This window comes from Procambarus clarkii, chromosome 84 (assembly GCF_040958095.1).
Source record: "Procambarus clarkii isolate CNS0578487 chromosome 84, FALCON_Pclarkii_2.0, whole genome shotgun sequence".
Taxonomy (NCBI): Eukaryota; Metazoa; Arthropoda; class Malacostraca; order Decapoda; family Cambaridae; genus Procambarus; species Procambarus clarkii.
The window spans coordinates 10,583,876-10,596,324 of NC_091233.1; the positions used below are offsets into that span (position 1 = coordinate 10,583,876).

The 12,449-nt window shown below is 48.8% G+C and overlaps 1 protein-coding gene across 1 annotated transcript in view; it reads right to left on the reverse strand.

The window, feature by feature from the left end:
- Positions 1-12,449, reverse strand: part of LOC123752427 (probable G-protein coupled receptor Mth-like 1) — a 110,816-nt gene that overhangs the window by 21,738 nt on the left and 76,629 nt on the right. The window contains exon 4 of the mRNA XM_069316543.1: positions 2,063-2,141. Within this exon, the coding sequence (XP_069172644.1) occupies positions 2,063-2,141 (79 nt within the window). The remainder of the gene's footprint in view (positions 1-2,062; positions 2,142-12,449) is intronic.

Genomic DNA, 12,449 nt, shown 5'->3' on the forward strand with positions numbered 1-12,449 from the left:
GTCGCTTTTTAGAGAGGTTATACCGGTTACTTAAGTACCTTATGGCTCTTTCATAGAAAACAATGACGTCTGCTTCACTTTTCTTAGACACCTCTGGGATGAGCTGGTCAAGCTTGGTGTTTACTGCACGGCAAAAAAAAGTTTTACTCATCTCTCAAGTTTGTTTTACGGTTCAGACATTACATTCTGAAGTTATGTAAAAAGTCTTCGCTTCAATGTTTTTTGTGAATAATTTAAGATTGTGACTGAGCAAGAAGAAATACATTTCTGACAAGTCGCAGTTATTTCCTTCATCTCCAAGTACTTCCATAGTGACTTGGGGCACTCCTCCTTATCTAAGCAGACATTAGGACAAGAGTTTACAAAGTACACACATGCAGGTACTAGGACAGGAGAGTACACACATGCAGGTACTGGGACAGGAGAGTACACTCATACAGGTACTAGGACAGGAGAGTACACACATGCAGGTAATAGGACAGGAGAGTACACACATGCAGGTACTGGGACAGGAGAGTACACACATGCAGGTACTGGGACAGGAGAGTACACACACATGCAGGTACTGGGACAGGAGAGTACACACATGCAGGTACTAGGACAGGAGAGTACACACATGCAGGTACTAGGACAGGAGAGTACACACATGCAGGTACTGGGACAGGAGAGTACACACATGCAGGTACTAGGACAGGAGAGTACACACATGCAGGTACTGGGACAGGAGAGTACACACAGGCAGGTACTGGGACAGGAGAGTACACACATGCAGGTACTGGGACAGGAGAGTACACACAGGCATGTACTGGGACAGGAGAGTACACACATGCAGGTACTGGGACAGGAGAGTACACACATGCAGGTACTAGGACAGGAGAGTACACACATGCAGGTACTGGGACAGGAGAGTACACACAGGCATGTACTGGGACAGGAGAGTACACACATGCAGGTACTGGGACAGGAGAGTACACACATGCAGGTACTAGGACAGGAGAGTACACACAGGCAGGTACTGGGACAGGAGAGTACACACATGCAGGTACTGGGACAGGAGAGTACACACATGCAGGTACTAGGACAGGAGAGTACACACAGGCAGGTACTGGGACAGGAGAGTACACACATGCAGGTACTGGGACAGGAGAGTACACACAGGCATGTACTGGGACAGGAGAGTACACACATGCAGGTACTGGGACAGGAGAGTACACACATGCAGGTACTAGGACAGGAGAGTACACACATGCAGGTACTAGGACAGGAGAGTACACACATGCAGGTACTGGGACGGGAGAGTACACACATGCAGGTACTAGGACAGGAGAGTACACACATGCAGGTACTGGGACAGGAGAGTACGCACATGCAGGTACTAGGACAGGAGAGTACACACATGCAGGTACTGGGACGGGAGAGTACACACATGCAGGTACTGGGACAGGAGAGTACACACATGCAGGTACTAGGACAGGAGAGTACACACATGCAGGTACTAGGACAGGAGAGTACACACATGCAGGTACTGGGACAGGAGAGTACACACATGCAGGTACTAGGACAGGAGAGTACACACATGCAGGTACTAGGACGGGAGAGTACACGCACACTGTGGGGTCTAGCGGCTGAGTGGACAACGTTCAGGGGTTGTAGTCCTAAGGGCCCGGGTTTGATTCCCGACCGAGGCGGAAATTAATAGGCAAAGTCTCTTGAAGTCTGATGCCCCTGTTTACCTAGCAATAAATAGGTACCTGGGAGTTAGACAGCTGCTTCGTGTAGCTTCCTCGGGATGTGTGCTTGTGTTAGAGAGAAATATATGTAGTATATATAATAGAGGAAAAATTGATTGCTTGGAAAGGCGGGGTCCGAGAGCTAAAAAATCGATTATTCAGACACAAGTAATACTTACAAGAAGGTAGTAAATCAAGAGAGTATATACATAAAGATACTACGGTACAAATACTACCTCACGAGTACACACTATGTATCCTACTGGTACTGTGGCAGGAGTATATACATCTGCAGGTAGTCATGTATATATTATAAAGTCAGACGTACTTACAGTGTTATCAGCAGAGCCTCGAGGCAAATGGAGGTGTTCCACTGGAAGCCCGCCAGGAGGAAGAAGGTGAGGAGGCCGGCTGTGAGGGAGACAGACATGACGTTACTTCACTCACTCATACACTCACATTCTTCCTCATTATTAAACACGCGCTTTAAGGGAGGAACAATGAGGCGAGGCTCCAAGATAATCATCAAGGGAGACTTGATGACTCTCCATGAGGGACAGAATATTGATCATGTCCATCCATGGTAATGTGACTAAATTCTTCTTAATATGTCTATTTAAGTGGTAGACCATCAACAGTGATTAAGTCCAATAATAGTGACCACTGGACTAAAGACTCTTATGGGAGATAAGAAAGTTTTGTAGAAATTAATTGAAAATAGAAAATGGCATCTACAATATCAGCTTATCAAACTATAAAGCACAATTAAACAATATATAAGAAATGCCAAACGAACTGTGAAATGCGTAAAGCAGGAGAGGTAAACACCAGCATTAGAGGGTTTGTGTTTACCTCCCTCCACATATGGTCAGAAGACTGGCAAATGATTTTTAATAATATTGTGTTTACCTCCCATAGTATACGCTCGCCTTATCATTCGAATTCTGCCTTTGACAATGTTAATATGAGTTAATTAGACGCATCTCTTAGCATCAGCGTCACACAAAATAAAATTAACTCTCCGAAATTCAGTTTTCAACTTCCATCTTCAGCGAAGAAAAATGTAAAGAGAATAGAGAAGATTCGCGCTAGAATCACTGATCACCCTGTCGGTCACATTCAATAATATATCAACAATAATATGGGTTCTCCCCACCCTAGGTGTCCTGTTTGCAAACTTCTACATTGTTACCATTGAGCAGAGGGTCTTAGTTGACATGGACTTGAAACCCGCCATATACTGCAGGTATGTTGATGACATTTTTACACAGGTACCTGATGTCAGACGTCTGTAGAAGCTGAAGGAGGCATTTGAGTGGAATTCTGTGTTGAGTTTCACTTATGAGATGGAGAAAGATGGGAAGCTGCCCTTTCTAGGCAGCTTCGATCACGGAAAGGAGCGAAGGCTTCCACACTGCAGTCTACATTAAGGAAACAAACATAGGAATGTGCCTCAATGCCAATAGTGACTGCCCAGACAAGTACAAGAGGAGTGTTGTCAACGCTTACATCGACCGTGCTCTCAGCCACAGCTCAGGACGGAAGCAAGTCGATGAAGAAGGTAAGATGAAGGGTAAGGCAGGTCCTAGTCAACAACGGCTCCTCTAATGGTTTTCTTGAAGACATCACAAAAAGAAAGCTGAAACGCCATGTAACCTATGAAGAGTCAACTAACACAACACATGTATCCCCTTTAGACTATTTTACAGGAACTTCTTTTCGACAGCTCATAAAACGGAGGAAAGCGTTCTAAAAGATATTGTTAATAGGAACGTTAGCCTTACAGACAAAAATCAGATAATACAATTGACGATTTACTATAAAACCGAAAAGACGACCAACCTACTCATGAAAAACTCTCCAGACACAAAGTAGAACGTCTTAAAGTAAACTAACGTTGTCTATGCTTTCAAATGCCCACTTGGGGACTGTAAGCCCCAAAGAACTCAGTATATAGGCAATACAACAACGTCTCTTTCCAGGCGATTAAAAATGCAAAACAACAGGGCTCCATCAAGGAACATATAATCTCTTCTCACAACCAGACCCTCACCAGAGAAGTCTTAACAAACAACACAGAAATCATCGCTAGATACAGTGATAGCAGGAGGCTCGACATCTGAGAGGCACTACACATCAAAAAGTCTACACCAGCAATTAACAGCCAATTAATTAATGCACAACTATATTCTACCTACTTCAAGACTCCGAATCAATAAAGAAGCATCAAGAGGACGTATGGACCAATAAGCCCTCTGCAGGTACTTCCATTCTTATGTTCTCTTATCCAAGTTGTACCCATTGTTTCGTGTTTTGTCTTGTGCTTGTCACAAGTTTGTCCACCCCACCCAGAACTGTTGTACCATATCACCTCACCCAAATGCGAGTACAAGTTTGAATGTTTCTTGCGTGTTTACAGGTTACAGTTGTGTGTGTAAACTAAAGTCTTTGAAAATGTAATAAGTTATTGCAAAACGCGTTCAGGCGTCTCATCAGACTAGAAATACAAATGAATTTTGGAGAATTGATTTTTCAATTACCATCGACAGTTAAAAGAAACATAAGATATATTGAGGAAATTCGTGATAGAATTATTAATCTTACCTTTTCGGTCATATTTATGTGTGTGTGTGTGTGTGTGTGTGTGTGTGTGTGTGTGTGTGTGTGTGTGTGTGTGTGTGTGTGTGTGTGTGTGTGTGTGTGTGTGCGTGCAAAAATACCACAGAGAAATGGGAAAGGGAGATGAACGTTTCGGCTGATTGGAACCGTTGTCAATGCCAGACTGACTGAGAGAAACAGAGGGAGGGTGGAGGCTAACATCTGCGACCTGACCATTCATTCCCAGGGAAAGATTTACCCTGAAGCAGGTATAGATTAGCTCAGAACAGTCAGAAGGAGCAAGTGGTCAGAGAATAAATATGAATTATTAAACAAAAAGCCTCATTGAACCAGTTCATAATATTTGATTGTAATATTGTATTGAGACATTATAACCTTTCCTGTCAGAGTTTTTTCTTAAACTGTTGTGCAATATTATAACGTAAAATGTGTCAAGTTTGTACATACCAGTACAAACATTGAGAAGATATGGACACTGACTGATAAGGGCAAACTCAATCAATTCCGTTCCACGAAACTACTGCAATTTGTAATGCATTTCGCTGTGTCCCAATTGATAGTGTGATCACATCAACTTGTGTGTAGATACAATGCACTCAATGCTCTCTGCGTGACACTACTAGTGACAGTGGAGCCCAGTACAGAGCTCTGCGTGACACTACTAGTGACAGTGGGGCCCAGTACAGAGCTCTGCGTGACACTACTAGTGACAGTGGGGCCCAGCACAGAGCTCTGCGTCACACCACTAGTGACAGTGGGCCCCAGTACAGAGCTCTGCGTCACACCACTAGTGACAGTGGGCCCCCAGAACAGAGCTCTGCGTCACACCACTAGTGACAGTGGGCCCAGTACAGAGCTCTGCGTCACACCACTAGTGACAGTGGGCCCAGTACAGAGCTCTGCGTCACACCACTAGTGACAGTGGGCCCAGCACAGAGCTCTGCGTCACACCACTAGTGACAGTGGGCCCCAGTACAGAGCTCTGCGTCACACCACTAGTGACAGTGGGGCCCAGTACAGAGCTCTGCGTCACACCACTAGTGACAGTGGGCCCAGTACAGAGCTCTGCGTCACACCACTAGTGACAGTGGCCCCAGTACAGAGCTCTGCGTCACACCACTAGTGACAGTGGGGCCCAGTACAGAGCTCTGCGTCACACCACTAGTGACAGTGGGCCCAGTACAGAGCTCTGCGTCACACCACTAGTGACAGTGGGGCACAGTACAGAGCTCTGCGTCACACCACTAGTGACAGTGGGCCCAGTACAGAGCTCTGCGTCACACCACTAGTGACAGTGGGGCCCAGTACAGAGCTCTGCGTCACACCACTAGTGACAGTGGGCCCAGTACAGAGCTCTGCGTCACACCACTGGTGACAGTGGGCCCAGTACAGAGCTCTGCGTCACACTACTAGTGACAGTGGGGCCCAGTACAGAGCTCTGCGTCACACCACTAGTGACAGTGGGGCCCAGTACAGAGCTCTGCGTCACACCACTAGTGACAGTGGGGCCCAGAACAGAGCTCTGCGTCACACCACTAGTGACAGTGGGCCCAGTACAGAGCTCTGCGTCACACTACTAGTGACATTGGGGCCCAGTACAGAGCTCTGCGTCACACCACTAGTGACAGTGGGCCCAGTACAGAGCTCTGCGTCACACCACTAGTGACAGTGGGCCCAGTACAGAGCTCTGCGTCACACTACTAGTGACAGTGGGTCCAGTACAGAGCTCTGCGTCACACCACTAGTGACAGTGGGCCCAGTACAGAGCTCTGCGTCACACCACTAGTGACAGTGGGCTCAGCATAGAGCTCTGCGTCACACTACTAGTGACAGTGGGTCCAGTACAGAGCTCTGCGTCACACCGCTAGTGACAGTGGGTCCAGTACAGAGCTCTGCGTCACACCACTAGTGACAGTGGGCTCAGCATAGAGCTCTGCGTCACACAACTAGTGACAGTGCGACCAGTACAGAGCTCTGCGTCACACCACTAGTGACAGTGGGACCAGTACAGAGCTCTGCGTCACAACACTAGTGACAGTGGGACCAGTACAGAGCTCTGCGTCACACCACTAGTGACAGTGGGACCAGTACAGAGCTCTGCGTCACACCACTAGTGACAGTGGGCCCAGTACAGAGCTCTGCGTCACACCACTAGTGACAGTGGGTCCCAGTACAGAGCTCTGCGTCACACCACTAGTGACAGTGGGACCAGTACAGAGCTCTGCGTCACACTACTAGTGACAGTGGGTCCCAGTACAGAGCTCTGCGTCACACCACTAGTGACAGTGGGGCCCAGTACAGAGCTCTGCGTCACACCACTAGTGACAGTGGGCCCAGTACAGAGCTCTGCGTCACACTACTAGTGACAGTGGGGCCCAGTACAGAGCTCTGCGTCACACCACTAGTGACAGTGGGCCCAGTACAGAGCTCTGCGTCACACCACTAGTGACAGTGGGCCCAGTACAGAGCTCTGCGTCACACTACTAGTGACAGTGGGTCCAGTACAGAGCTCTGCGTCACACCACTAGTGACAGTGGGCCCAGTACAGAGCTTTGCGTCACTCCACTAGTGACAGTGGGCTCAGCATAGAGCTCTGCGTCACACTACTAGTGACAGTGGGTCCAGTACAGAGCTCTGCGTCACACCGCTAGTGACAGTGGGTCCAGTACAGAGCTCTGCGTCACACCACTAGTGACAGTGGGCTCAGCATAGAGCTCTGCGTCACACTACTATTGACAGTGGGTCCAGTACAGAGCTCTGCGTCACACCGCTAGTGACAGTGGGTCCAGTACAGAGCTCTGCGTCACACCACTAGTGACAGTGGGCTCAGCATAGAGCTCTGCGTCACACCACTAGTGACAGTGGGGCCGAGTACAGAGCTCTGCGTCACACCACTAGTGACAGTGGGCCCAGTTCAGAGCTCTGCGTCACACCACTAGTGACAGTGCGACCAGTACAGAGCTCTGCGTCACACCACTAGTGACAGTGGGACCAGTACAGAGCTCTGCGTCACACCACTAGTGACAGTGGGACCAGTACAGAGCTCTGCGTCACACCACTAGTGACAGTGGGACCAGTACAGAGCTCTGCGTCACACCACTAGTGACAGTGGGCCCAGTACAAAGCTCTGCGTCACACCACTAGTGACAGTGGGTCCCAGTACAGAGCTCTGCGTCACACCACTAGTGACAGTGGGACCAGTACAGAGCTCTGCGTCACACTACTAGTGACAGTGGGTCCCAGTACAGAGCTCTGCGTCACACCACTAGTGACAGTGGGCCCAGTACAGAGCTCTGCGTCACACCACTAGTGACAGTGGGTCCCAGTACAGAGCTCTGCGTCACACCACTAGTGACAGTGGGCCCAGTACAGAGCTCTGCGTCACACCACTAGTGACAGTGGGTCCCAGTACAGAGCTCTGCGTCACACCACTAGTGACAGTGGGCCCAGTACAGAGCTCTGCGTCACACCATTGGTGACAGTGGGTCTCAGTACAGAGCTCTGCGTCACACCACTAGTGACAGTGGGACCAGTACAGAGCTCTGCGTCACACCACTAGTGACAGTGGGCCCAGTTCAGAGCTCTGCGTCACACCACTAGTGACAGTGCGACCAGTACAGAGCTCTGCGTCACACCACTAGTGACAGTGGGACCAGTACAGAGCTCTGCGTCACACCACTAGTGACAGTGGGACCAGTACAGAGCTCTGCGTCACACCACGAATGACAGTGGGACCAGTACAGAGCTCTGCGTCACACCACTAGTGACAGTGGGCCCAGTACAGAGCTCTGCGTCACACCACTAGTGACAGTGGGTCCCAGTACAGAGCTCTGCGTCACACCACTAGTGACAGTGGGACCAGTACAGAGCTCTGCGTCACACTACTAGTGACAGTGGGTCCAGTACAGAGCTCTGCATCACACCGCTAGTGACAGTGGGTCCAGTACAGAGCTCTGCGTCACACCACTAGTGACAGTGGGCTCAGCATAGAGCTCTGCGTCACACCACTAGTGACAGTGGGGCCGAGTACAGAGCTCTGCGTCACACCACTAGTGACAGTGGGCCCAGTTCAGAGCTCTGCGTCACACCACTAGTGACAGTGCGACCAGTACAGAGCTCTGCGTCACACCACTAGTGACAGTGGGACCAGTACAGAGCTCTGCGTCACACCACTAGTGACAGTGGGACCAGTACAGAGCTCTGCGTCACACCACTAGTGACAGTGGGACCAGTACAGAGCTCTGCGTCACACCACTAGTGACAGTGGGCCCAGTACAGAGCTCTGCGTCACACCACTAGTGACAGTGGGTCCCAGTACAGAGCTCTGCGTCACACCACTAGTGACAGTGGGACCAGTACAGAGCTCTGCGTCACACTACTAGTGACAGTGGGTCCCAGTACAGAGCTCTGCGTCACACCACTAGTGACAGTGGGGCCCAGTACAGAGCTCTGCGTCACACCACTAGTGACAGTGGGCCCAGTACAGAGCTCTGCGTCACACTACTAGTGACAGTGGGGCCCAGTACAGAGCTCTGCGTCACACCACTAGTGACAGTGGGCCCAGTACAGAGCTCTGCGTCACACCACTAGTGACAGTGGGCCCAGTACAGAGCTCTGCGTCATACTACTAGTGACAGTGGGTCCAGTACAGAGCTCTGCGTCACACCACTAGTGACAGTGGGCCCAGTACAGAGCTCTGCGTCACACCACTAGTGACAGTGGGCTCAGCATAGAGCTCTGCGTCACACTACTAGTGACAGTGGGTCCAGTACAGAGCTCTGCGTCACACCGCTAGTGACAGTGGGTCCAGTACAGAGCTCTGCGTCACACCACTAGTGACAGTGGGCTCAGCATAGAGCTCTGCGTCACACTACTATTGACAGTGGGTCTAGTACAGAGCTCTGCATCACACCGCTAGTGACAGTGGGTCCAGTACAGAGCTCTGCGTCACACCACTAGTGACAGTGGGCTCAGCATAGAGCTCTGCGTCACACCACTAGTGACAGTGGGGCCGAGTACAGAGCTCTGCGTCACACCACTAGTGACAGTGGGCCCAGTTCAGAGCTCTGCGTCACACCACTAGTGACAGTGGGCCCAGTACAGAGCTCTGCGTCACACCACTAGTGACAGTGGGTCCCAGTACAGAGCTCTGCGTCACACCACTAGTGACAGTGGGACCAGTACAGAGCTCTGCGTCACACTACTAGTGACAGTGGGTCCAGTACAGAGCTCTGCATCACACCGCTAGTGACAGTGGGTCCAGTACAGAGCTCTGCGTCACACCACTAGTGACAGTGGGCTCAGCATAGAGCTCTGCGTCACACCACTAGTGACAGTGGGGCCGAGTACAGAGCTCTGCGTCACACCACTAGTGACAGTGGGCCCAGTTCAGAGCTCTGCGTCACACCACTAGTGACAGTGCGACCAGTACAGAGCTCTGCGTCACACCACTAGTGACAGTGGGACCAGTACAGAGCTCTGCGTCACACCACTAGTGACAGTGGGACCAGTACAGAGCTCTGCGTCACACCACTAGTGACAGTGGGCCCAGTACAGAGCTCTGCGTCACACCACTAGTGACAGTGGGTCCCAGTACAGAGCTCTGCGTCACACCACTAGTGACAGTGGGACCAGTACAGAGCTCTGCGTCACACTACTAGTGACAGTGGGTCCCAGTACAGAGCTCTGCGTCACACCACTAGTGACAGTGGGGCCCAGTACAGAGCTCTGCGTCACACCACTAGTGACAGTGGGCCCAGTACAGAGCTCTGCGTCACACTACTAGTGACAGTGGGGCCCAGTACAGAGCTCTGCGTCACACCACTAGTGACAGTGGGCCCAGTACAGAGCTCTGCGTCACACCACTAGTGACAGTGGGCCCAGTACAAAGCTCTGCGTCACACTACTAGTGACAGTGGGTCCAGTACAGAGCTCTGCGTCACACCACTAGTGACAGTGGGCCCAGTACAGAGCTCTGCGTCACACCACTAGTGACAGTGGGCTCAGCATAGAGCTCTGCGTCACACTACTAGTGACAGTGGGTCCAGTACAGAGCTCTGCGTCACACCGCTAGTGACAGTGGGTCCAGTACAGAGCTCTGCGTCACACCACTAGTGACAGTGAGTAGTGGAAAGTATGCCATAACGTGTCCGTTTTGCTTTTTTCGAGGGACACGTTATGGCATACCTGTTTTTCGATGCAGTTTTTATGGGACACGTTATGGCATACCTGTTTTTCGTTGCAGTTTTGATGGGACACGTTATGGCATACCTGTTTTTCGTTGCAGTTTTAGGGACACGTTATGGCATACCTGTTTTTCGATGCAGTTTTGATGGGACACGTTATGGCATACCTGTTTTTCGTTGCAGTTTTGATGGGACACGTTATGGCATACCTGTTTTTCGTTGCAGTTTTGATGGGACACGTTCTGGCGTACCTGTTTTTCGATGCAGTTTTGATGGGACACGTTATGGCATACCTGTTTTTCGTTGCAGTTTTGATGGGACACGTTATGGCATACCTGTTTTTCGTTGCAGTTTTAGGGACACGTTATGGCATACCTGTTTTTCGATGCAGTTTTGATGGGACACGTTATGGCATACCTGTTTTTCGTTGCAGTTTTGATGGGACACGTTATGGCATACCTGTTTTTCGTTGCAGTTTTGATGGGACACGTTCTGGCGTACCTGTTTTTCGATGCAGTTTTGATGGGACACGTTATGGCATACCTGTTTTTCGTTGCAGTTTTGATGGGACACGTTCTGGCGTACCTGTTTTTCGTTGCAGCTTTGATGGGACACGACTTGGCGTACCTGTTTTTCGTTACCCCAGTGGGCCATGCACAGACATTGCTAATGGTCAATGACGTCACCCCCGTCTTCATCTTCCCTGTGTAAGTCCATTTTCTGTTATAGTGTAATTATTCCCATTTTCAATATTTATAGCAAAGGGGGATTCAAATGCTGCCTTCTGTCAAGTCTAATGTGCAATGGCGTTAACCATTATAAGCTCGTTTTTCACAATTAGGTATTACCATACGGTTTCCCATTGTCTAAGATCATTTTATAGCTAAGATTACATAATAATAACATAAGAAATGAGTTCAAACCCTGTTTACAGAACCGGTATTTACCCAGGTCTTTTTTCCTAAATATAAAACTTATCCAGTTCATTTCCTATTCTGTTTCATGTTGATACGTATAATAGGTTAATAATATTCCCCTTTACTATGACCATTCAGTCACACCTCTATCATGTCACCCCTATTTTTTCTTCGTCGTCGTCGTTCTAGAGAAAGTAATTTGAGCTTTGACAATCTTTCTTAACGGATTGTTTATTATACATAGGGCAAAAAATAAAACTACTATCAGTCGTTTATATTAAAAAAAAAGAGGCCTGGGCATTTGTGATTTCAATGCAAGTTCGGTAGTGACCCTTTCCTTATGCGCGTCTCACATTCGCTCAAAACATACCTCCCACACCATACTGTAACATTTAACAAATAAAAAAACTCATTCAGTAAAAGCAAGCCTCTCATGTTTTGAAATAAGGCCTTCTGCAGTTACCACCTTTTGTGACGTCATCATCCCTAATGTGGCGCGAGGCGTCAACGGGCTAAATGCGGATCCCAGGAGGTTCACACATAAGTGTGAACTCTTAATCTAGCTTAATACCTCACGTATACTCTGTGCTTCATCAAAGTTGATATACAGCTACAATAGCTCGTATTTTCGCTCGTTGCTTATATTTTCTGTTATTCATAAACCCGATCAAACCTTCCTAACCTAACCTAACCTAACATATTATATATAACAAACTAATACATTCTACAGAACAGTTATTGTTGTTGTTTAGTGACATCGTGAAAAGCGAACTCAGGTATAGGGATAATGTATTGCTGGCCATTAGCACATAGGTGTGAAGGTATTACTGCACCTTACTGGTCAACTATGTATGACGTCACCAGACAACCAATGCGACCTTTGGCGTCCTACTGGCATGTGTATTTGATGTTATTAATCAAAATGACTAGACTATCCATCCCCACCTAACCTAATCAGAGGTTTAAGAATATACATTGTATAGGTTTCTATTATTTTA